The 26,170-nt window shown below is 39.9% G+C and overlaps 1 protein-coding gene across 1 annotated transcript in view; it reads right to left on the bottom strand.

Annotated features, from left to right (window-relative positions):
• Positions 1-26,170, bottom strand: part of diaph2 (diaphanous-related formin 2) — a 376,472-nt gene that overhangs the window by 105,550 nt on the left and 244,752 nt on the right. The window contains exons 22-23 of the mRNA XM_034690901.1: positions 20,828-20,929; positions 16,191-16,285 (exon numbers count right to left, since the gene is read on the bottom strand). Of these exons, the coding sequence (XP_034546792.1) occupies positions 16,191-16,285; positions 20,828-20,929 (197 nt within the window). The remainder of the gene's footprint in view (positions 1-16,190; positions 16,286-20,827; positions 20,930-26,170) is intronic.

The raw sequence follows: 26,170 nt of genomic DNA on the forward strand, positions 1-26,170 counted from the left end.
AAACCACGCCCATAGCTACTCCCTCTTTCTCCTAATAAGTGTTGAATGGTTCTGTCTCCCTCTTACTGGTGACAAGTGTATCAACCTGAAGCTGTGTAAGATGGATCAGGCTGATGACAGACATGGGATCTGGCCAATTAATCTGCTTTGCAAAGTTAGAAAATAAATCTCAGAGGCTGAATAACTGTCTAAATAAAACTGAAAATTAAGTGCAGACATTAAAAAAGTATCATTTCTTATTTGAATGAGTTTGGTTTGGCCTTGTCTGTGTCTTTGTTGGTGAATATCTTTCAGCTCAGTTCCAGTACTGTATGTCCCCCTCTCTATCATCCTATTAAAAGCTCTTAATACTAGTTGGAGACGTAAACATGCTGAATTTAATAGACATACACACTACAAACCAATACTTTTTCATTGGGCTGACCATTTCCAAAGTGCAGGCTTTTGTAGAAATCATCAGGAGTAGATTTAATGTGTCTAAATGCTACATTTGAATACCATTGAACACACAACCCAGTCGGCTAGATAATAAAGAATCCAATCCACCTTGAGCTTGTCATTTCATTCGTCTGTCATCTTGTTAATTATTAGAAACCCCACAGAGTCCAATTGACACAAAGGCTGCACCATATGTGAGGCAATGTGGGAGACTTTGTGATGATGCTGGGCCAGACTCCTCACCGCAGGCCACCAGACACACACAGCAGTCAGGAGAGATTACTGGAAGTATGCTTACAACAGCACACATTCATTTACAGAGCGGGAAGGATATGGAGGAGCTATGTATCAGAACTCTTGTCAAGACATAAAAATCTACCAAAAACCCAAAAGAAGATTTGATTATTCAGGCTGAAATGTCAGAAATTGTGTTTAGTCTCTCCTAACCGAGGACTACAAGCAAAACAGATGCTGAAAGTCAAATTTGTGAAAGGAATGAATGACTTGGAATGTAAAGGTACATGTATTTGTACCACACAGGTTCAGTATAGAACTTTTTGATGCATACTGGTCTCAACAAAAGGTACTTTAAACTTGACATCCCACTGCCTCAGAGATAGGAGCACACCGCACACAGCATGCTTAGCCCCTTGTGGCTAACGAGAGGAAAGGGTTTGAGGATCTCCTGCTATTATTTAGGTATCCTGTTTAGGAACACTTTAGTTTCCAAGTAAAATACATCAATAGACAAAGACAAGTAAATAAGACAATAGTTTTGTGCCAAAGTTGTTCAGTAGTGATTGGGTAATTTTCTGACAACACATCTAACTTGTTAACGCATTTTAAACGCCACCACATGAACGAAAATATTACTTCAACATTGGAAAAAAAACAACAACACTGCAGTGGAAATGCAGCTCCTTTTGAAATACAAACAGCCTTTAGCTGGTAATTCTGAGCAGGCCAGAACCACAACAAATGCCAGTGGGGCTTTTATAGCAGCAGAACACAGGATTTAAACTCACGTTAAAGTTGATTGAGCCGCGACATAAAATTCCTTCTTGTCTGCATTTCAGCAATAAAGTCCTATCAGCCCTTTGTAAACCAGCGAATGCAACTTCTGTGCATCACTTTCAGAGGCATCTGCTCAAGACTGACGGATGAACAAATAATACATATATTTTGTGTAATTTATTTATGTATTTATTTTTATTTAGGGGATACTTGTGGTATTATAGGTTGCAAAATTATTCTATTTTTTAATTAAGTTTTGGTCCCATGTATTTTATTTGTATATTTGTTTATTAAGCTTCATTTAAAATGTTACAAAGGATACATCTAACCAGCTCTACAAGCCTGAATTGTCAAAGCTGCACTTAGGACAATGAGCAAAAGGGAAGACTTTGTAAGTCCCTGTAAAGGAAAATATATTGTATGCGTTGCACCTGTTTCCATTTCTGGACTTCAAAACCCAGGTACATACCGAACCATTGTTTTTGTGTACTAATGCACCCCTAGAAATGACTAATTAAAAAAGACCTATGCCATGGTAAATTTAGAGCACAACACTGTTTGTGGGTGTTAAATGATCACACTGTAGTACCATTGATCGACATTATTGTATCTAAAGCTAATGCATTTATGTTAATCGGCAAATATGTCATGATTAAAAGCATTATCAGAAACAGTCTGCTTTATGTTCTTTAACTGTGACTATTTGCCTCGACTGTAACTATTTTTCCTTTTATTTTATAAATGAGACCAGGGTCTTTGTATTTCAGTGGCCCCAACATGTCATTTCACATCTACATTTATTATTCCTACGCTTTAGCAGTTCAAAAGCTTTTCAAAGTTCCAGTAGTGTATATTTTTATGCAAATTTTTTTTTTTTTTCTTTTTTGCTCCCAAGAACTGCTGTATTTTTGAAAATCCTAGATGTGATCATTAAATATGTGTTTCAACTGTCAATCAACCACAAGCTAAGTCTGACAAATCTGAATCAATTAATGCTCAGCAGAGACAACGAGGGTCCAATAACACATGCAGGAACACAATTTAAGTGAATGCTAAATCCATGCCTGCCTGTCAAAATGTGTAATGTTTCAATTTAAAGGATAGTCATGACAGAAGAAAAAAGTGCTGGTTGCTATTCTATTCTGAGACAGATTAGGACACCACTGTCAACTGTGCTTAATTAATTGACCTGATGATCTGACTTTTTAATGTATTACCAGGCTGTGTTAAATATTTGAAAGTGATTGGTCCAAACACTATAACAATGGTGATTCAATCTCAACAAAAAACAGGGACATCGGGGCAATATGATCACAGACATCATATACAATCAATCAGTGGACATTTCGCATCTGCCTATTGACACAGTGGCAAAGATCACATTTTTCGTCATCATTCAAAATTGCGGCAAAACCATCAGTATCTAACTCAGGATAGTCTAAAGAGTTGACAAGTAATGACAGTTAGGAGGCACAGGTGTGAGAGCAGCCTGAGGACCTATTGGGCCACAACCATCTCTGACAGGGAACAGTGCAGCAAGATCCTGTCCTGCAATGTGGGTAATGACAGCAAAGCTGATGAGTGCATCATGAAGTCGCTGAGGGGTCTTGTTTCACCTTGTTGGAATTCAAATTTGCATAACCAACTGTTCAGTATAGAATGACCCATTCAAAGACTCTGAGAACTTAACACTATTTTTCACCTCATGTTAACCTGAAACTGCCTCATAACGCACGAACGCACACACGCACGCACTCACACACTCTCTCACACACTCTCTCACACACACACACACACACACACAAAGTTATTAGGAAATGGTGATAATACATATTTGCCTACAGCTACATAGCCTTAAATAAACTTGTTATAACTAAAGACCTGGAAGCCCATGTGAAGTAAGTGTGGAGTGTAAAGTGATACGAGATGCGAGTTACGGTTCACTTAACATTTTTAGAGAATGACAGTATCTGTAGGGCTTTCACTTCCATACTTTGATCTCTGCTGCTGTCAGTTAGCTTCCAGTGATTCAAGTTCACAGTTTTGCAGCACCCGCTTCCCCATGCAAAGTTAATACATTTTAAAACGGGGAGATTTGGCAGGTATTAGGCATACAAATAACTGTACAGTTTACAGCATGCATGCTGTTAAATCAGCAGGGGCTAATGTAGTATAGGTAAAAATACTCAAGGTTTAAAAGTGAGGGGTATTTCGCATATTGAGGATGATTTATGGAAAGTATAAGACCGTGATGTATGTGTGTGTAGAGATATGATGTGCAGAGTGGAAAAGATGTCATCCAAGCTGAATAATAGCCTGTTTCGAGGCAGATGAAACATGCCACACACACTTTATGACCCCTACATTGTGAAGCATATTCCCAACAGCAATGTTCGAATGATAGAGAAAAGCCAGAAACCTTAGACAGACACGATAATCGATACAGCATTCCTCAGAGCAATAAAGTCTTTATTAAGCTGGGTTAAATAAAGGAGGAGAGGGGGAGAATAACCCGACGTCTGAAAGATTATCTGTGTAAACTGTGCTCCTCTCTACAAGGCCTATGGGAGGACTACAACAAAGGCAGACAAGGAGCCATGTCTGCCATGTGCTTGACAGATGTGATTTTCTCCCTTTTAATTGATTTTCTCCTCAATTTTGGGAGACAGAGAAACATGTGGTGTGTTTTTTTTTTGGTTTTGTTTTGGTTTGGTTTTGTGTGTGATGAAGAGCAACATGGGACTGCCATCTCCCTGCCACGACACCTCAGCAGGCTCCCTACCTGGCTCATAGTGAATCAGTGAAGACTTCAGTTTGAATCAATAACAAAATGAGAGAGAGACTGCTCAACATTCTGCAAGCCTTACTTCCCGAAACCAGCACTTGACAGCTCCAAAAAAGACATAATGTTGAATTTTAAGAAAAGGGTTTCTTTTTCAAACTAAGCTTAAGAGTCAAAAGGGAAGAAAAGTAACTTTGCACAATAGTTTGTGGGTGTAGATGGCACCCATCTCAAAAAAGGTTACTACCACAGAACAGGAAACTGAATATGTGGAAGTAAGGCTGACTATTTGTGTTATTGTTGGCAAAAGTAGTGAGAGGAACACACTACATCACAGATTATCTTTTTCTTGCATCTTTAAATTCACACAAACATCATTTGAAATCCAGTTGGTTTTATTTAACACAACATGTAAGACACTTAATTTTTAGATACATGTTTAAGCCTGAAAAATGTTCCTCAAGGTACTTTAAGCAGATGTTTTCTTCAACACATGACCTCAGTAATTAGAGAAAAACTCACAAGAACAAAGAATGACAACAAACAGCTCATCTCGACGCACAGGTAAACACGTGAAACAATGAAACATCCGTCATACAGCCTGTCGTAGTCTTACACAATCTACATCTTGCCAAACCACACAAACACCTCAAATCGCACCATGAGAAAAGCTGCAGTGACAGGCTGACAGGCAACAAACTGAGTGTGACAGGTTCTAAAATCGTATTAAAGTAAATGAGAAATGCAGTCTGAGGGAAGGACACAAACAGAGAGAGAAGGAGAGGGGGGAAGAAAGGTGGAGAGAGATACCGAGGATGGGGGAGGGATTAATTTGAGGGTTGGGGCTGGTAAACCTGACAGACTTACTGTGACATTAAATGTGTCTGTTAGAGGGAAATATGGAGGAATTCTTAAGTGTGCACACCTGAGCACTTACATTCAGCATGATGGGTGTGAAGCAGGATTAAGAGGGATATTAACAAGGCAAATAGAGGGCTCATGTAGAAAGAGGAAACTGATAAGCAGGGAGAGGGAATTTGGTTCGATGGAGACGAACACAAAGGAAAGAAACAAAGGCAGAAAAACAAAACAAAGGATCAGAAAGCTGGAATACCTAAGTCTTGTGAGTAAATCCAAACTTGTAAATAATAACTTAAAGGGGAAAATACATGACTATTCAATATCAATGTACATCAATGCACTAAAAATCAGTCTTGATAAGATGTTAAAAAAGGTGATAAACCCTCCTGCGTTGAAATTCTCCAATATCCTTCTTTTACGATGTCTAGTACAGTCACCCTCATACATTATCTGCATAAGATGAGACTGTCAATCAAATAAGGAGAGGGCTAGCATGCAAAACAGTAATAGAAATTAATTTGTTTGTGGAGGATGCTGTCTGAGAGCGTCTCTGTGAGTGATGTGCCATCTGTCACGAAAACAAAGAAGCTGAATTGGAGAGCGAAAACAGAAAACACATTTTAACTTAGTTAAGAAAATATAGCACCCAGTGTGCCTGAGGAGAAGCTGCATGGACTCCACCTAATAAAAATTTAACTGTTCATGCTGTATTGTGCATGAACTTGCCTACGTGTGTGTGTGGGTGTGTGTGTCTTTGTGTGTGGAGTGAGTGTGTGTGCTTTTAATCAATATTCAACCTGAGGACAGAGTACCTGGCCCGGACCTTGTGGCTAGAGATCAGCTGCGTAGTGATGATCAGTGAAAAGTACATGTAGCACCTTGGGTCCAAGCCATCAATTTGTGAAGCGCATTTGATATTGCACCAAGTAGAGCCGAGACTGTCTTCCCCCTGCCTGCCTTTACTTTGTTTATTCAATACTTCTCCTCCCCTCTGTCTTATTTTCCCAGCCCAACCAAATCAGCATAATGCATTTCACATTTCATTGTTAAATTAGCATTTGATGGGGAAGAGAGTTATGTGCCTTGTGCCAAAACACACCACAATTAAGCCCAAGGGAGACCCCGCTTCTCCTGCTTAAGCTCTAATCCAACAGGCCCGGTGCACAGCCATACTTATCGCCTTGCCCCACATGTGCACTTTTACACCATGCAAATGATGCCCAGCGATGTGCCAGGCTGCTACAATCACCTGTTGTTACAGCAGAGAACAAAGGCTGGCACGGGCACTGCTAGACCCCGCAGCCAATGGGCCACCACGTGTAATGATGGGCCCATGCATATGGATGAGAACGGTGGTGATCTGGGTGATTGACAAGAGAGATAAACAATAATAACAAGCAAGGCTAGCACGAAGGAATCCTGTGAGACCTGGTGGAAAGGTTGTTGCCATGGCGAGGTGAAGAGAAGTGGTGCAAAGCCGAAAGCTGACACTGATGCTGTTTACTCTGAGACCACCGAGTCAGTGTAACACAGTTTTTTCTTGACACACTGCTGTATATGATTTGCTGTCCAGATCACATAAAGCTTCATTTATAAATGTGTTATAGCCACTTGGGCAGATGCTGTTTGAAGATCAGTATCATTTTTATGTGACTGGTGTGGTGTGTTATGTGTCTTTGCTGTATCATTTGTGTGTGCATGTGACTAAAACATTTATCACAAAAGTAGTGACTGCAGGATGATAGGAGTGCAGAATATGGATACAGCCATATACCCTTTTCAATTATTTTAATTCATATACCTAATTAATCCCTGAGAGGATAATTATTTCTTTCACTCTGATGAAACATGCCACATGCACACAGAGAGACCAAAATACACTCAAAGGTGTACAAACAGGACCTTATGATCAAGCACCAAGAGATGTCAGAGTGAGGATCTGTGAGAGGGCTGTGAGTGATGAGTGCCCCAGGCTTCTAGGGGTTTGGTGCCTTGCTCAAGGGGCATCTCATCAATGGCACCTCCCAAGCTACCAGCCTGATTTCAAAACTTAGTCCATAATGGGACTTGAAGTGGTGCTCTTTCTGTTCCCAACCTAAGTCTTTAGAGAATGAGCGACTGTAGAATAAACATACAAACAAACACATTAATACATACATACATTCAGGGGGAGCTTGCAAACCAAGTCCCCTACTGCCAAAAATGAGGCAAATTAAGATTCCCACATTTGAAGAAAGGGTAAATATAGCAGGAGTTCAAAGGCTGAGACTCGCCTTCTTGGCCTTGGTATCTGCCCACTCAGATAAATATGGTATGACTAACTAAATCTTGACACATTTCATTTAATAATCATCTCTCAGGCACCACAAATGGATAATTCAATTTAAATATAAAAAACAGACTTCCCTTCAAATATGACTTACCACGTCACTACTCAGTGACACTAATGACATGAATCCTGGACTTCACTTTTTAGAGACATTTTGTGTTCTTCCGTAATTCAGTGATGTAGGATTCAAATAATATGTCATTGCATGATTGACGTACAACCCATACACTATCACAGAATCACTGTATTTTTATATTGTTGTTTAGCGGATATCATATAAGGTAATGTATTGTATTGTGTCATATTATATCAGATTGTATTTTTATTTTTTTGTATTGTATCAAATTACATTGTGTCATATTGTATTGTAACATATTGTCCGACACTTCCCATCCCTACTGCAGAAATGCATGTTCTGTCATGTCCTTGGATTTTCTTCAACTATAAAGCTCTGAGGAGGAATTTTTTTTCTGTTTATGCTGACTTTGGTGACTACTGAGGACCAAACAGTGCCTCTTGACTCTGCTGAATTTGACCTGTAGATGTGTGAGTAGTGTTTACTGATATAGAACATAATAATACTAATACAATATAAAATAGAACACAGTGCTAGTGGTTGCAAGCAGATATATAACAACATAGAAATGATAACTCTTGTAGCTCGTGGTCTTGATTGATTTTGTAGGTCATATAGAGGCATCACTATAAATTACAGTGTGTTTCATAACAGGCAAAAAGTAAAAATCCTCTAAGCTTTACGATGACAGCTACTGCATAGGCTGTCAGAACGACTCATGTAAAATAAACACAATGATCATCTTGGGATCTTAATCATAATATTGAATTGAAATATCAGTTGTTTTTTTCACAAAGAGAGTACTAAGTCAACAAATTGTATTACTATGATAGTGAATGGAGACACATTCACACAAAAAAGTACACTTAAATACTAATTTTGTCGAGGGTGCAACACTAAAAAAAAAAAAAAAAAAAACAATATATAGAAAGACAATTTAAAATGATTTAGTATAACTGTCTTTACAAAGATTTGTCACCTCAAGTGCACAGAGATCACTGCAGAGATTGAAGAGGGACTGTAAAATAAAAGGCATTATTTTCTCCTCTACATGTATATCAGCACTTCATTAATATTGAAATGAAAATCTCAAGGACTTAGAAGATGAAATAATTTCAAGCAGGTGGTGACATGAAACATAAATATATTTCTCACACATGATATAATTTCACTGTAAAAATGTGACACAAGCTGTGACACTCGTTCCTGTTTCACCATATTTCTTTCACCACATTACATCAATTTGACACCGAGATGTATTCAGTGCTGACTCAGAATATGCAAAACTGTGTTTTATGTATTAAAGGAATAATATTCCTCTGCTCATCCTGAATCATAGAAATGAAAACAAATGTTCCCCACTGTTAACTCAAAAGGCCTGGCATGTCATCTAATGAGTGTTCAAGATCATGTCAGACACTTACTCATTAAACCCGCTGTGTTTGAATACAAAAGACACCGGACACTTCCCTATGCTTCTTTGATATTCTTACCAGTCCATTTGCACACAACATAGGGCAATATTAATTACAAATGAATAGTGGTGGTGCAGTGTTAGTCATTAGCATTTCCTTTTGAAAAGGAGATGGGGTAATATAAAATACATTGGCAGACATTAAACATTAAGAAGCCACTCTGATATTCCGCAAAACAAGCCCCAAGGGCCATATCATCTGCTGACGAGAGTTAGCTTACCACACACGCCAAAAAAACTGGGCGTGTTTAAACATTTAGTGATGACTCCCTTATTTCAAGGAGCTAGATCACATGGTGTGTGCTGGGTAAGGTTGGGGATAAAGAAAGAGCTGATCTGCAGCAGCCTACATAACAGTTCTTGTCTTTTGCATGAAATTAATATTCAATCTACGTCTATCTATGGGAATTCTCTCTCTTAGTCTCTCTTCACCTTAAAGGAAGTGGTTCAAGCCAACTTCTGCTTACAGTCCTGAATTAGAACCAAGTCAAATTTTCAATGTTATGGATAACTAATGGAGTTGTGGTTGAGACAAAGCAACCTGAGATCAAATCAAGACCAAGACTAGAACAAGTTCATGCTTAGACGAGGCCGAGACTTTAAAGGATTAAGACCAGATCAAGGTCATGATCACACAGGTCCAGGTTTCACACTGCATACTAAAACATGTGATGTTAAACATTCAAACAATCGATACCAAATGATTTGTTAAATTCAGGTTTTCAAGAAGCAGGACCAGAATTGGTATTGAGGCCTAATACACATGAATCACACAATGACTTTAGATACATGGGGCACATTTAGATAATTTCAGTTCAATGTATGTGTATAGTTTTAATACACAGCTATTCTGTCACACAATTTATTAGCTATCAAACACAATAAATGTCTAGTATAGATGCATTAGGGTAAATGGAAAACCTTGTTTGCAAACAGCTCAATCCTAGAAAAGTTCTGACGAGCCTGAAGGCAGCGACTGGATGTGAGTTATCTGAAACATATTTGCAACCCTTTGCAGTAGAATTGTATTAAGTTTACTAAATGTGTTTTGATGTAAATTTTTAATTTCAGCAGCCAACTGAGGCTGCCAACACTAAATACAGCCCTGTGTGGTTGTACTTAAGCTCTGATCTACTTAGGTCACCATAGTGATGAGCTTTGATGTGACATTGGTTAAAAAAAGAAATGGGCAACATTTAGACATCTAAGGGCCTCTGCAAACTGCTACACTATATATACACTGCATGAGCTACCATGGCCTGTATTTGCACGATGGAGGTAGAAAAGCTTATTAGACCTAAAAATAAAACAACTTAAATTTGCCTGGGGGCACTACAAGAGAATATGTGTATTGTTGGAAATATGAGGTTTTGTCAACTGTAATCACAAAGAACAATTTCCAAAGATGCGCCAATTAAGCAACTGGGGAACCATCACAGTTCAGCCAAAATTTTGTACAAGAAAAGCATACAAAAAAAGACAAAGTGGCTCAACAAAAGAAAAAGAAGAAGCTTGGAGAGCTTGCAGCTTGGTGAGTACACTCGCTGAGCATTAATCTAAATTCCTGGAAACCAATACCACTTAATCCCTCCTACTGCAAGTGAGAAATCTTCCTAACAACGCCTTTGGACTCATTCCTCTAAGAGATTGTAGAGTATGTGTAATACAACAATGACAATATTGTCAGCCACTTGAACTTATTTACTATTTTCAAGGGACCACTGCCACAGCAGAAAAAAAGGCTTCCCTGCAATGCTTTGTAGTTCTTGTAGGCCAGCGTACTATGAGTTTTAAATTGCTTTGAATCATAAATACCATAGAAATATGTTTGCATTTAACCGATGGGAGTCATCCTGTGTTAAGTGTCCTTACAGATGTTAAACAAACAGTAATGTATTATTTGCAGTCCTCCAATAAATAGCTAGAAAGGCCCAGTGTAAACAAAAGATAATCACAGAGGAAAACCAGTCTAACTGAGAACGCCTTGAATAAGCAAAGACACCACAAATAATCTATCACTTGAAAGATGAATGACATGTTAATATTTGATAATACAATAAGGGTATATATAATGTTATTTGATCTTTTTTCCCATTGTCACTGACATTACTGCTCTCATCTTTTAACTGATGATAAAATTTGTCTCTTCAATACATTCAGCTGAACAAACGCTGCTTCTCAACTGCATGTGAAACGCTGACAAACACAAAGCATTGGTTTATCCACAACCTAATAAAATAATACAACCATGGGTCCCACCATTTAAATCTTGGAATGACATGTACCAACAAAATAACAGAAGTTATATAGTAATTAAAAAATGCAGAGACTCTCTGTAAGTGTCCTCTCGGCTTGTTTATGATGGCAACCTTGCAAATAAACTATTGTGGGCAACCCCCTGCATTTCTACCAACTGATTACACCATAAACTATTCAAGTTTACAAGTGCTTATTAATAATCTAGCCATTGTTTGGCCTCCTTCCGTTCCACTGGCGGGAGCTGTAAGGGCATGGGACCAACTATCATCATTATGTCATTTAAGCCTGCTCCCTGAGGTGACCAGGCTGTGAGGGACATTTTGGAGAAATTAAAACACCAGAGGAGATCGTACTAGAGTCAATAACAAAAGCTTCATGGTGCAAAGCCACGTCATGATTTAAACAATGGGAGTGAGGGAGAATATGCGTTTCACAAGGGTGCCAATAAGAAGAACTGGAGGTGATGGACGTCCTGTGGAGCCGAACTAAATGCAAACACAACGCAACCACGGCCCTGAAGCCCAAAGAGCACGTGCCCGACTCTTTCATGCACAAACAATGTCTACACTATGAGCCCTTGCTTCTTCTGTTGCCAGCCAACAAAAGCAATGAATATCTTTGTCAGGCTGTCAGCCCCCTTAAAAGCAGACCTTTGCCAAGCTCTCTGAGGCGCAATCTGTTTTCTGCGAGCCAGCGTTCATTATTGTCTTTCATTGTCTTCTTTATCTCATTATTATACAGGGTAAGGTTGTGGGGTGGCTCTGATGTCTTTTTGAATTTGATGAGGCTGACCTGATATACAAAAGTGACCTCTGTCCACCAGCACAATGAATAATGTGGGCAAATGAGATAGAGAGATTAAGAGAGTGAGGGACAGATTGCATGTGTGTGTGTGTGTGTGTGTGTGTGTGTGTGTGTGTGTGTGTGTGTGTATGTGTGTGTATATGTGTGTTTGGACCGTGCATAAATGTGCTGGTTGGATGATAAATGACAAAATTGTGCAAGCACCAGAAGACAGAGGACAACTGACATTGTCTCCGTTTCCATGTACTGTATGGATGTTTGCACACTGGCGTGGAATTGCAAGGATTCATATGTAGTCTGGATGAATGGTGGGAGCAGGGTCTGTCTGCTAGCATTCAAGAATGTGTACATCATCTCCGAGGCGTTGATGGGCCTTAATGCAGAATAAGGAGAGCCAATCAACTCCTATCTATCCGCTCTGCCAGGGTGACACATTGTAAGGGTGCTTCAAGGCCAGCACACTGCCACATTCTGCTGACAAATCATTACATTAGACATGTCAACGGAGACGGCAGATAATAAGATTGAGTTACAGAGTTTTAGATGCATTATGAACACCTCTCGCTTCCTTGATTCCTTCTATTTTAACTATTCCTTCCATTTGTCAACTCCTCCACGCTTGCCTTCTTCTCACTGGATTTTGCAAAATAATGTCCAGGGAATAATTAATAGTAAGGCACAGCACTGTATGGTATGGTATATCACACCAAACCATAAACTTTATAAGCTTTAACATTGATTTTCTATCTTCCGTTGTAAAGCAAATTTTATATGTTTTAATATAGTGCAAATAGATCAGGTGGCAACAAGTTATCAAAACTGTGCAAAGTAAAAAACAGAATCACAGTTAAACAGTTGATAAACAACAATGGGGTTTAAGTTTTTTGTTCAACTAAAATTATCCTTTGTTCTTTATTTTTTCTTTCTGCTGTCAGTTGCCTTGTTTATTTATTTTTAGCACACACAATCACACACTCCCTCTAACATCACCAAGATGGTAAATGCACTATCTCTTTGCAATGGCCAAGTCATCCAGACACATCTCCTCACTCCATGTGTATGTGTGAACGTGTGTGCAGTTGTCCATGTGGATAAATGGTGATTGGCGTGTAGCTAAAAGTGGGTGGTGTAGAGTGATTAATCAGCATAATGAGTGTAGATGAGCACTGTGCAGATGGAGCCCACACTCAGGACTGTGTCACCCAGCAGGGAGTCTCTTTGCTTCCCTTTGCTGCCTCTGTACGGCTCGAGCAGTATTTCTCAGGCATGTCACTTGCTCTGGTGTTTGGCCTGTGCTCTCATTTCCGCACCATTTTGCTCAATAATCACCCAACTCTTTTATCAATAAAGACACTAGCTGGGACTACAACCAGTTAAACTCTCATTCAAGGAAAACAGTATCCTTTGTGCTTTTTTTTTTCAAACTTTTTCTTCTGTTCCTCACATAAAAATGTTTAGAGTTAGAAAACCTTTATGTTGTTTCAGACCCTGAGGTAAATTGGGCTGTCCATCAAACACAAAACACAAGAAAAGAGTTTTCAGTTTCCTTTCATGAGAAGTAAAAGTCTAACAACTGTGGGGCATATGTTTGACATGAGATCAGTTCCTTTGAAAGATAACATTTCACCCAGAGAAGTAATAAGGGGAGTAGAAAATGGCTCGGACTGAATTTGCGGAGAGTGAAGGCAAACATGCTTTAACAAAGAGAAACTGACCCCATTAAAGATAAAGCCCAAACTCAGTTAGATGTTCTCGTGGAAATCCTATCAACTCGCAAAGTAACCCTTGTAGCATTACATAATTGGCACCACATTTTCTATAAATACCTGCATGCATGTGCTTTCATGTTTATGACTTAGATTATAAGTCATTGTAAGTACTAACATACCAAAATGGATGCTAAAATGAAGCCCAAGGATGTAGCATATATAAAATACACTTAAAAAAAAACAAAGCATAAAGAAGTGCATCACTTATATCTTCCCAAATCTTAGGAAAAACATGTTTTTGCTCTGTTTCAATCCATCAACCATACTGACTACAAAGTACTATGGTCAAACACTGTAAAGAGCAAAACTAGAGTATATTTACAACAAAAGGTGCATGAATCAAACATGTTCCTTTTTTTGAGATCCGTTATTCAATTTGTTTCACATTGAATACTTAAATATGTATTTAAATAACTGTGCAGAATAATGGATCATAATGGAGAATGTTAGCTTCTATACACACACAGAGACACCACATACATAGGAAGGGGAAAGCTAATATATCGGAGGTAAACCAACATCTGTCTTGAGGGTGTTGTCCTAATTGTCCAGTCCAGGGCCTCACACTGGTTTCAGCATCGTTAACAAACCAGCAGTGACATACTGGCCAGATGTTTGTGCCTTCTGCCCCGATAAGTTAACTCGGTTGGTCCTCCAGCCTCCCCCTGGATTTGGTGACATTAGCTCTGCGCCCTGATGCTTATGCTGACTCAAACACTTGCTCTCATGAGCCTTGTTGAGCCCTTCTCTTATTTTTTGGAGCAGCCTTATTGTCCTGCATTAGATTTGATTACGAGCTGAACCAAGGAGGTGTGGTGGAAAACTGACATCCTTACAAACAGGTGCTTGACACGCAACCTGACCACCTGTCATGTAACTACTAACTCTAATCCATGTGTGGTTTCTAAAGAGTGAACAAACAGAATCTAAATGAGAATGTAAGGCTTGATGTTGCTTTGTTATTCAGTGTTTGTTTCTTGGTACAGCCTTTATTTCTGATTATTGTCTCTGTAAGTACACTATTTTGGCGCTATTCACATGAAGATGAGAAACCTCGACATACAGGACAGGGGAGTTTTATCCATCCATTGTTGACTATTGAAAAGCCTCCAAACTAGCTTGTCAAGGACAATTTCAGCTGTTTGATGGTGGATGAAGTAGTTATTTTTCCTGCAACACAACCAGACGATTGTAAACCAGTCCGGCAGTGTGTCTGGTGATGTGTGTATAAAGGGCCCTGGTGGGAATGTATTGGGGACGCAGCTGCCCCGCTGGCAGTTATACACTGTTTCTGCTTTGCTGCAGAGAAGGGCTGAAGGTAGGAAAAGGTCAACACCTTAACTTCCTTTCTCCTTCACTGAGGCAGAGGGAGTCTGCCATCTCATAAGGCACACTCTGTAATTTCAGCCAGATTGCCAGCCAATTAAAGGTTATCAGAGCTCAAAATAATAGTCCTGCAGGGAAGCTCTCTAGATAGGCCCCATCTAAATATATATTGCCTCACCACCTTTTACTAGTGTCTGGGATCCAAGCAGTGAGGAGGAAGCAGACTAGCTTCTGCACGGGAGTTTGTTGATAAGCCATGTGGGAAAGGACATATATATCAGTGCTGGGGTGGTATTTTTTTATTAGTATTCTTTTTTTCCAAGGAGGGAAAGAGCTCATGACTTCGGCTTGGAAACTATATTTGAATGCTGCCTCTTCCTGCACTCATTAAGGCACACAACACACCTCATCACTTCAATATTATACTGAAATCAAATCTTTCATCTGTTGTTTACACCTCCTACTTTGGAGATAAAGCAGAGACAATAAACAGCAGGACTGTTTTAGTGCTTCACACAAGGACGGTGTGGAAAAAACAGAAAGGTGGTGCAATTGAGGCTCATGCTGCCTAGTGATGCATTTTCACCTCAGATGCCCCCCGCCCTCCTTTCAATTAGTGCTTTCAGAGAGAAGAAAGAATGGAATAAAATGAAAACAAAAAAACAAGTAGCCTTTAGAAAGCTCATCAATTATGGTTTAAGACAAAGGCAAGAGGAAAAAGGGGTGGAGTTGTGGAGACTTTGCCAAGCCTTGTCCTTCATAATCCATTACAGGAAGATGAATGAGGGGTCTCTGTGGTCCGTATGAGAATGAGGAGACGGACTTGTGCCAAAAACAGACTGTACCTGGTTGAGAATGGGGTCGCTAAGCTATCTGCCAGACAGTGGAATTTAAAAACTGCCTTTTAACAATGTGAACATGCAGAGAAAGCCTGGCCCTCCCTGACACAAACATGTAAGTGCACATGGTTTTCAGAGGGCAAAAATAAGTATGTGTGTGAGTGTGTGTTTGTGTGCTGGTGAAAACAACTAACACACTACACGGAACATCAGTCTTACCTGGATGAGCGATTCGCTCAGTCTTTCCTCGTCTACCTCCAGCACAATGTCCCGGATCTCTTCATAAGGCAGGCGGAACGAGCCCAAGAAAATTGCTGTTGTGATGGAGAGAGAAGAGAGTCATTTCCTCTGCATTTTTTTTTCTATTTTTTTATTAGACCGCAGGGTTCAAAGAGACATTTCAGCACTCATCGCTCCTCAGACAAAATGACCACAGACCTAACTTGTCACTTGGAAAACTAATACTCTTTCTGCCCTTCAACGGGATAGTGCGTGTCACCCCTGACAAAAACAGGGAAAGGAAACCTCAAAACTTACTGGGAACTGTAAAACAATGCCAACTCACATCATCTCTTCTGAATGAAGCTTATAGACTTGATAATAAAAGTTGTATCAGTTTTACTTTTGGTAGCGGTAATTGTGCCATATTGGAGGGCTACACTGTTTTGTTTGGGTGGATACAAAGAAGTACACTGAACAAGCCTCAGGGGACAGCTAGTGGGTGTTTCACTCTCCAGTTGGGGTGCCCACAGTGAAATTGGAGCTGATGGTGTATCCAGGTGGAAGTCACAGGTGGATGTTTGGTAATGAGTTGGAGGAGAGTGACTCAACAGCTGCTATACTGCTGCAGCAGTGGGACCTGATGTCTGTATTTGATACGCTTCAAACGCAGGAAGTGCGTCATGTTTTTTTTTCTTGTCTTCAGTCCATCATTATTTATTACACTTAACTGCGTTTATTTACTATATACATGACATGTCTTGTACGTATATCACTGAGTATTCCTCCTTCTTGCATCACTCTGTCAGACTAAATTTGTTGAAGTAAACGGAAAGTTGTACCATATAGTATTCTCTCATTTTGAAATCCCATTTTTGATGTCTATTTTATGGCTTTTTTCACCCTCAATCTCATCAAATTACCACATTTTGTGATGCATTTTAATGACAGGGCTCCTGTCATCCTAATGTGTTCCATCAACGCCATACATTTGTTATTGTGTTTTCAATAAGCCCTACATATCCTCCTCATATGAAAGCAACAGCTGGCTACAAGCTCCTCCTGGGGTTGGGCTGTCATAAGTAATCCTGGGATGTATAGAAAAGTACAAACTGATACTGATACACAATACTTCCCACTGACAAGCTGAGAGTGAAACTTTTCTTGCCAGGAGTACTACCAGGAGTTGTTTTCCCCCCTTGCTGTTAGGGCTTTGTCAGTAATAGATGTGGTCAAATGTGCACCTGTTTGGTTAGTTCCTGGTTGCAAACAAACCTGAATGAGACCAAATGAGTGAAGTGGAGCAGGTGTGCTAATGCAGCACAATTAATTTCCACAAGCCCAGATGATTTCTGAGATTTTCCTCAGGTGTGGTGACCTACATTTCTGGCTGAAGTCAGTTGACTTGTGCAGAAGGACAGTCATGTATTAACTATGAACAAAGTTAGATTGTGTTGTTTCTTTGTTACATAAATGTGGTGAGAGCAATTTTATTATTAAACATGTTTCAAATAACAGAATAAACTTAAGTTTAAATAAGTTGTAGTGTGTTGCCTTGGGAAGCCGCAGTGCTTGATATAAGCTATCTGAGAGTGTGAGCTTTTTTTTTGACATCTTACTACCAGCTTGTTCTCTTCCTGTTTTAAATAACTTTTGGTCGGGCTTCCTCTCACAGGACTTCATGCTTCTGCCTGAACTTTCGTGAAGTATAATTTCCTCCTTTTCTGAACTTACAGGTTTTTTTAATATTTTACAGTATTTCAAAGTGATTTTTTAAGGAAGCAGACAAAAAAAAAAAAGGATAGCTCATAAAATGTAAAATTCTCAAATGGTCCTAACAGCTTTCTTCACCTGATATAGAATCTAAACCTCCAAAGGGATTTGATTTTTTTTTCCTTTGGATCATTTTCTTCGTACATAATGTTTTGCTCTCATAGCTGGTATTGGATTAGCAAAATGACATACTCTACATTCTCTGAGTAAAACGTTGTACATTATTTGGACATTTACTGGAACACTAGAGCACACATTATGACACCGGGGCTGTGACTGGTAACATTAAACTGGTACCTCTGATCACCTTTTGTAAGTTAACAATTAAATCAGAGTTTTCAAATGTAGTTGCTGTTACATTCCAGTTTATAGTTTTACGAAGCTGCGAATCAGTCCATAAACTCCTCACTCTGCATCCAGCAGTAAGTCGTCTTGAACAAAGAAAAGTAGTATCAAAAAGAAGATCTGTTTTGGACTCATTTGCTTTCAGAACAAATGCATGCTTTGACCATGGGTGATGGTGCTCATGGGAAATGCAATCTATACTTGTGAGGTCACCAGAATCAATAGAGCATGAAAAATCCTCACAGTGCCTTTAATACAGTACCGTGGATTGAAGAGGTGTGAAAAACATGGACATTTATTAAATAATTTTGAATAAGTATATAAAGGCAAGCACATGTAAGTGGAAAGCTGCTGTTTGTGTCAATTGAAAAATAGCTGAATAAAAAACAGCTATTTTGACCATGTATTGAAAAATAGATTATGGGGAAAAACTGTGCTCTTGTGTCTGTGTCCAGCTATAGGCTCCTGAGCAGTGAATGTCATCTAAAGAGAATCATGTCTGGTGTCTTTCAGGCTTTTAAGAGCTGAATGTTAGGATTTTTACCTTCTTTGAGAGTCTTTTCTTTTACTGAGTCTACTTGCTCTTCTTTTTTTCCCACTCAGCACTTAATGGTTTGTCCAGTGATATAAAGAAAACTGCCAACGATATCTGTTTAATGTTTCTGTTCAACCTCTGCTTTGATAACCAAGTGACTGTGTTAATACAGTCATCTCCAAAGACGGATCATAGTCACAATGTATTTCATTTATTCACTTCAAAAGCAGTCAGAGCTTGTATCTTATCTCTTTCCACAACTGTAATTCTCTGTATTCAGGAGTCAAACACTAACCTGCGGTTTATTGTAAAGGCTGCCGGTAGGCTTTCAGACGGCACGTTTAATCAGATAGTGTTATGCGTAATCATGACAGTGGAACACATTTCGTCCCTGTCGCTGCACCTTCAATACCCGCACACATCAGAACTGAAAGAAGGAGCTTAGAGGGTTCTGCAGCAGGCAAGCGAATGTGATCCGTAACACTGTAGGATGTTGTCAGGGTGACTCAGGGGAGCGGTGTGGCACTGTAGGACCACATGCCTCCCACCCCATTGCAATTCTGGAGGTGAGATCTTCTACACTTAGCTATTTCTGCTTCCTGCCAAATTCCAAAGCCCATCTGCTGGTGCTGTAATCAAAGATGGCAGTGACACCTATCAACAATGTCACAGTCCACACACGAGTGCAATGACATGAGCGCGCTGGCACACACTCAAGAGTGCACACATACATACCCCAAACACCACCAGCACACTGCAGACACTTCAATGTGTTATCCTTATGTTCCTGCCAGATGCCCCCTTCTTGACATAAGACCCTAATATCTTGCCTGGTGAACCCGTCTGGCCTCTGTTCATGAAACATGAGTATGAAGCATCGCTGCATCATTGAAAGATATCACCATGCACAACACAGGAAATAAAACATTACTTCTTCTTTGACGTACACGCGCACCTTTGCTTATTTGACACTCCAGTTGGCTTCCTGTCCTTTTTTAAAATATATGGAAGATTTATTTTCCATCTTAAAATACACTCATACTACTGTGCAGCATACCTTTGCAAACCCATCTTCTCCTCCTTTGAAGAAGAAAGATAAGAAAATGCAACTGGGCCGACATGTAATCGTAGCATTTGACATGTTTATTTCATGAGGTGCTATCATCTACATTATGTCTCAGAGGCAAGGGATACCAAGGCTGCAGACTCTCTCTCTCTCTCTCTCTCTCTCTCTCTCTCTCTCTTTCTCTCTCTCTCTCTCTCTCTCTCTCTCTCTCTCTCTCTCTCTCTCTCTCTCTCTCTCTCTCTCTCTCTCTCTCTCTCTCTCTCTCTCTCTCTCTCTCTCTCTCTCTCTCTCTCTCTCTCTCTCCCCCTCTTCTCCAATCAACACAGCATTGCCAACACCGCAGTCGCTCGATTTGTTTGTGCAATGAATTCACGCGCATGCTTTATGGATTCGGGATCAAGGAGGTTCATATGGGGGGACAAGGTGGAGGAGTCAGGTTGTTAGTGAAATTCTAAGGCAGGAGGAGTGTTCTTAGAGACAATTTGCATCTAACCTGAAATGACACCTGTATAAAAAAAAACATGTACATCCTCCTCGCCAAAATAAAGGTATGCAATGAGGTTGACGTAAATGCTGTATCAACTAAACATTAGTCAACATGGACTCCTGGGTATTCAGACTGCCTACGCAAAGCTACAGAGCTCAGTGGTGATAGGAATTTGTTTAACACATGATTACAGTAAGGGAGCTCAGGCACAATCTATATGCACTTTTGGTGACCGCTTAACAACTGCCAAGAAAATATTTCCCCATAGGGCTCAGTAAAACACTATCACTGTCGAGGGCTTTCTGCTGTTTGTTTTCTGCTGTACAATGCTGTTTGAGAGGAAACACGCTGAAATTTCTGGTGTAAAAAAAGTAATGGTTAGAAATAACTTAGCACTCGATCAGCTCAACAGTTAAAGTTGTTATACTCACAGAGATTCTGTGCCGTCTTGGAGTCCAAGATGCGCAGCTCTTTGGCCTTCTTCTTGAATTGCTGCATTCTGTCGTCAGTCTCATCTTTGACGTCTTTTTTCACTGCAGGAAGCAAAACATAGTGTTTTTAAAGACACCTCGTCAACATCTCAGAAATTATATACAATGTACCAAGATGCCATTTACTCAAAATTAGACACTGACTGCTCTCGACAGGGTGTAAAAGCAATAATTACATGATATCCAGAATGTTCATTTTCTCTCAACATTCTCTTTTGTACAGTGAAATGAATAATTTACAAGTGTTAGTATGCAAATACATTTATGCATATTGAGACGTAAGCTGACAGGCCAAGAAGAGCAGGACAGCAACAGATGGCATTAAAGAATAATTAAAGCATATTTTCCATAGTAGAAAACTTCAGCAGTTTGGTTCCATACTATTCACACTTACATTGATTTTCAAAGGTGAAAGGGGGTTAGTAATACTGGAACAACAAACTGCAAAGTATATGTAAGGGGTGTCATGTCAAGATTGCAGCTAAGCTAGCTTAAACATGTTAGACGACCCTTATATTACGCTTTTCCAAACTTCCAATGACTGACAACTTTTATATGAAATGTCAAATGTAGGTTTTCATACATACATTGGTGGCAGAGGCTTCTATGTGAGTGGCAACATGCCTGTTCAGTACTGTACTAATCAGAGATACACATTCAAACCATGCCTTTGCATTTGGGGGCGACTTTGCATTCAGTGTTTCACCCAAGGGCGCTTCAACCAGTAGACTGCAGGAACCAGGGATCTAACCGCCAGCTTTACAACTGATAGAAGATCCGCTCTTCTGTCTGCTGTCTCGGTGCACAGCCGTTTAAATTCTTCCAACCACTGCACTGTGAAGCATGTTCTTTTCTAAAAGGTGTATGTGATGGATGACAGCCTACTTTAACATAACTCTGGAACTACATAATGTGCAATCATCAGCTGTAGCTTCAGAGCACAGCCAGTCTGAGGTCTCCCCTGCTCTTCATTTGTTTGCGTGTGCAAAATTTCTGTCATTGTGACAGTGGGTAGATGGTTGATAAGCAGCGCTCTCTCCCTCAGGCCTTGGCTGTCAACTTGCAAGAGCCAAGAAGATAATTGTGTTACCCCCCACAATACTAGAAAATGGCATTAAGTCTCTGTTACATGACTGAGCACAAAAGACAAATTGGTCTGAGAATGAAGAGAACTTGGTTTTCATAATGTAGACATTATTGAGTCTGCACTCTGGGGACACACATGTCAGCATGTGTTAGTCCTCACTTATCTTTCAAGAGCATCAGGCTCTAACATACAGATGCCCATCCATACAACAGAAGTCACCCTTTGAAGCTGTAACTACATGAGAGGTAAATGAGATGAGAAGCAGCAAATATTATGAGAAAGAACCTTCCTTAGCCCCTCCCCTCTTCTCTCAATGGCTTATGGGAAAAGCAGCACACTTTGTTGCTAATCATCACAACTGCTCTGTTTAGGCCCAAGGTGGGAGTCTCCCAGGAAATCTAGAACAAACAATCTGCTCCCTCAGCGCTGCCTTGCATATTTGAAGAAACAATCAAAGAGGCAACATCTCCTGGGCGGACCAGAAGAAGGAATGCTGAAGGCACCTGATTTACTCCAGAGCTCACTGTCAACAAATGACATCAGGGATGCAGTTGTTTACTATATTAAGTAGTGCTTTAAAAGGGTGTAAGTGTGCATCTGTGTGACAAACAGTGGTATGTGGTTTTTTTTTTTCATTGGAGGATGTGGTCTGTAGAGGGTTACAAGCACTGGTATTCCAGCTGAAAAAAGACTCTGGCCCTGTGCAAAGCAGGATGTATAACTGAAACCTTAATTCAATTTTGCTTATCATAATTATTGTTTAGCGATGGGCATTTAATTGCAATACTATCTGAAAGTCATAAGCATCGTAATCACTGAAATTTTCTCTGTTTCTGAATCTCACACCACTACACTCATATTTCTAGTGACAGCAGTTAATGTCTTCTTTTTATTTTGCGACTTAATGCAAATAGCATTCTTCTTCCTCTGTTACATAATGTGGTTAACAAACAGCTCCAAGACGCTCTATAGCCACCGTCTGGTCGGAATACCGTAAAGCAAGCACTGGTGAAAAGATGAAAATTGTTCTTTTAAAATGAGGTAAACTTCACATTAAATCTTTGATTTTTAATACGAGAATGCACATATGAGCATTTGAACATCATGACGTATCCCTTTTTTTTTTTTTTTTTTTTTAACTGACTCTAATTTTGCCAGAACACTCTCTTCAAAAAGTTTTTTTTCCCCTTCAAACTGTCACAAACTAGGGACTTCATTACCCTCTTTGTTTTCTGAAATCCTCTCTTTCCAAATAAAACAAGTTCTTTATTTATCAGATCTACACAACACAGGGTTAGCAGTTTGTGACCACCGAGATATTATAGTTAATGGATACATCTTATTCTGGTTGAATTTAAAAATCAGATTTAAGAGAGCATGCAACTTTTCAAGATACTCTTGCAAAACAGTGGAGTTGAAGAGAGGTTTATACTCTGATGTCAAAAGAGCTCCTCAGCAGTGTACTGTTGTAATTTGGATGTAATTCTCTGCTTTCAAGTGAAAAGAAAAACTAATCAGAGGATTGAACTTTTTCAATGTCTTTGCTATTGCAAGGTTGCCACATTTATTTATTTCCAAGCTATGAGAGTCAGCAATTTCATAAAGCAATCTCTACACAACCGCCAAATGAGGCGGCCTCAAAATAAATATTGTTCACTTCATAAATAAATCCCATGACCACACTATTACAGCCACAATATCCTCACTCAAGTACACTGAGGCAGTTCGCAGAGAGGCCCTCGGAGTCATGCTGGATTTCTCATGCGGTAAGAGCCTTGGACAAAGAAACTGGAGAGCCAGCAAAAATAAAACATGAGGAAACAATGATCTCCCTCAGAGTGTGGCCCACAGACAGAGGGCAAATCAAACTGAGGAGGGAAATCTGGCCGCTTTTCGTACTAAATTGTTCTCTTAAACCCCCATTCTCTTTTCTCTACAGCCACTTGAATCTCTTACTAGAGTACCTCACACGCTCAGCGGGGTCTCTCGGCCCATTCGTCTGAGCCTCAGCTGTCTTCGCCCTCGCCCGAGGGTCCTATGCTATCTTAAATTAAACAGAAACACAGTGTCTTTAATAATCTCAAACAGGCACATTTCTATCTGATGCCGTCCTATACACCTCTGAGCTCTCCCACTGGGCGCTGAGTAGTGGCGTTGGTTAGCTGATTCCTGCGACAGTATTTGTTGGCTGACTCAATTATGCCACATGTCACATGTTTCCTCTGAGCGCTGCATGTGGAATGATGGGCCCTGGAGGGCTTGCGCACATTTCCGAGCTGCCACACTAGTTGGAGTCCCAGGTGTGTGGAGAGGATGACTATAGGTGGCATATTTCAACCAGATGGTGGGCTACAATAATAAAACAAGTTTTATTAATGTCTCCAAAACAAAAAAAAAAGTTACCTGACAGTTATTATCACAAACTCCACAGTCACTGAGTGAAACTTGGACGAAAGTTGTGTGTTTGCCTTTTTGAAATATAGAAGTGTTTCCATTTGTTCTCTCCCTGCCGAGAGCTTAAGCTGTCTGACGTTGTAGGTCTATAACAGCTGATCAAAGTCATTGCCAACAATTATACGTGTCTTCCTCGTTGCCCAGTGGCTGACGTGTAATTCTCTGACAACAATACAATCCTTCATTTGTTTTATATTTGTAACTGGAATCCCCTAAGAAATCCCTTGGTAAAGAGGCACGTTTTGGCAGCTAAATGTCCCTTTGCGTACATGCTGACATAAAGCCGTATGACGTAGTGCAATCCATTGACTGACATGGGTTGAAAAGGATGACTGACTGACGGAATGGGTCTATTTCTTGGAGAGTCAGTCAATGAGAGACTGGAGAGATTGTTTGTTTTAGATAGTATCAATATTGTCTAAGATTTGCACCATCTGTATTATTCAGATCCCAACTTTGGCATGGCTGAGTTTTCCCTGAGATGGTCTTCTAAGAGAAATCATTCAGTCAAGATACTTTGACTTGATATTGCCCAGCCAAGAATGAGAAGAGAAATGTACCAATGAATAAAAAATAATAAAATTTAACTTTGATTTTTTTTTTTTAGGCTGAAAACGTATAGGGGTGAAAAGTTTTGAGAAGCATATCAAGGAAAAAAGTGTTTTAAAATCATGTTTTAACAAAGCACATGAAAGATTCACTGAAGCCAACATAACCATGTGAGGAAAAGTCTCTGGTGAGTATATCTGTTACACATTCCATTAACTGAGGGGGAGTTCAAGCTCGCTCTGAGCCAAAAGGAGTCACCAAACAGATCGAGCTTCCACTGAAAAAACACATGAATGTTTGAGCAAAATAAGAGAAAAAAAAACAGATTTGGCTTATTAAAGATGACTTGGCAGCCATGTTAAGCCTTCTCTGTGGGCCTTGGACTGAGGTATACTCTTGGGAGGCTCTGTGATAACAAGAGTTCTCCAACACTTGGACATCCAGACTGTTTGCTGGCCCAGAATCCCCATCCTGGTCGCCGTCCATGCGATATCTCCCTCAAGACGTCCATAAAACCCAGGGCATTACAAAGCTAAACACTACCACATGTTCACTTCCGGACACAGACCGTCCAACTGAGCTCCTACACCAGAAAACATAAAATAAGCGGGGCCTTGAAAAGAAATAAAAGAAACTGCAGATGACAGGTCTTTGACAAACATATTTACAGTAAAGGCAAAGGAATAGAGAGGAAAAGACAATGTGGAGTCTGGTCCTCTACGAGGCAATTTATTCCCTCAAATGTGCAATCTGCCTGCAGACGTGTGCCCTGTCCTCCATCTCAGGGACTCACACTGTGGATTGAGCTGCTGGAGAGCTGCCAGCCTGTCTAAAAGAGATGAATTCTGAGGAAGAGTCAGTGGCCTCGGCCGTGCCACAGATCCACAGAAATACCAATTCCCAAAGAGAGTGTGTGTATAAAAGCGCACAAATTGACCAGTGAAATACCCTTTCAAAGTTCAGTATATCTGCTACTTTATAGATACTGAACTTAAAACACCCATCAAACCCAATGAAAGCCAGAGAAGAACAACAAAAACAAAACAGACAGGGCACCAAGAGTGAAAGAAAACAAGAGATATTTATCTTTACATATATATATATAAAAATATAAAGGTGCTGAGGGGTAAAACACAGTGAGCAGAGGTGTTGCTGAATGTCCACGAGTAAGATAAAGATTTGTGTTGAAGTAA

The sequence above is a fragment of the Notolabrus celidotus genome, chromosome 8 (genome assembly GCF_009762535.1).
Source record: "Notolabrus celidotus isolate fNotCel1 chromosome 8, fNotCel1.pri, whole genome shotgun sequence".
Lineage (NCBI taxonomy): Eukaryota > Metazoa > Chordata > Actinopteri > Labriformes > Labridae > Notolabrus > Notolabrus celidotus.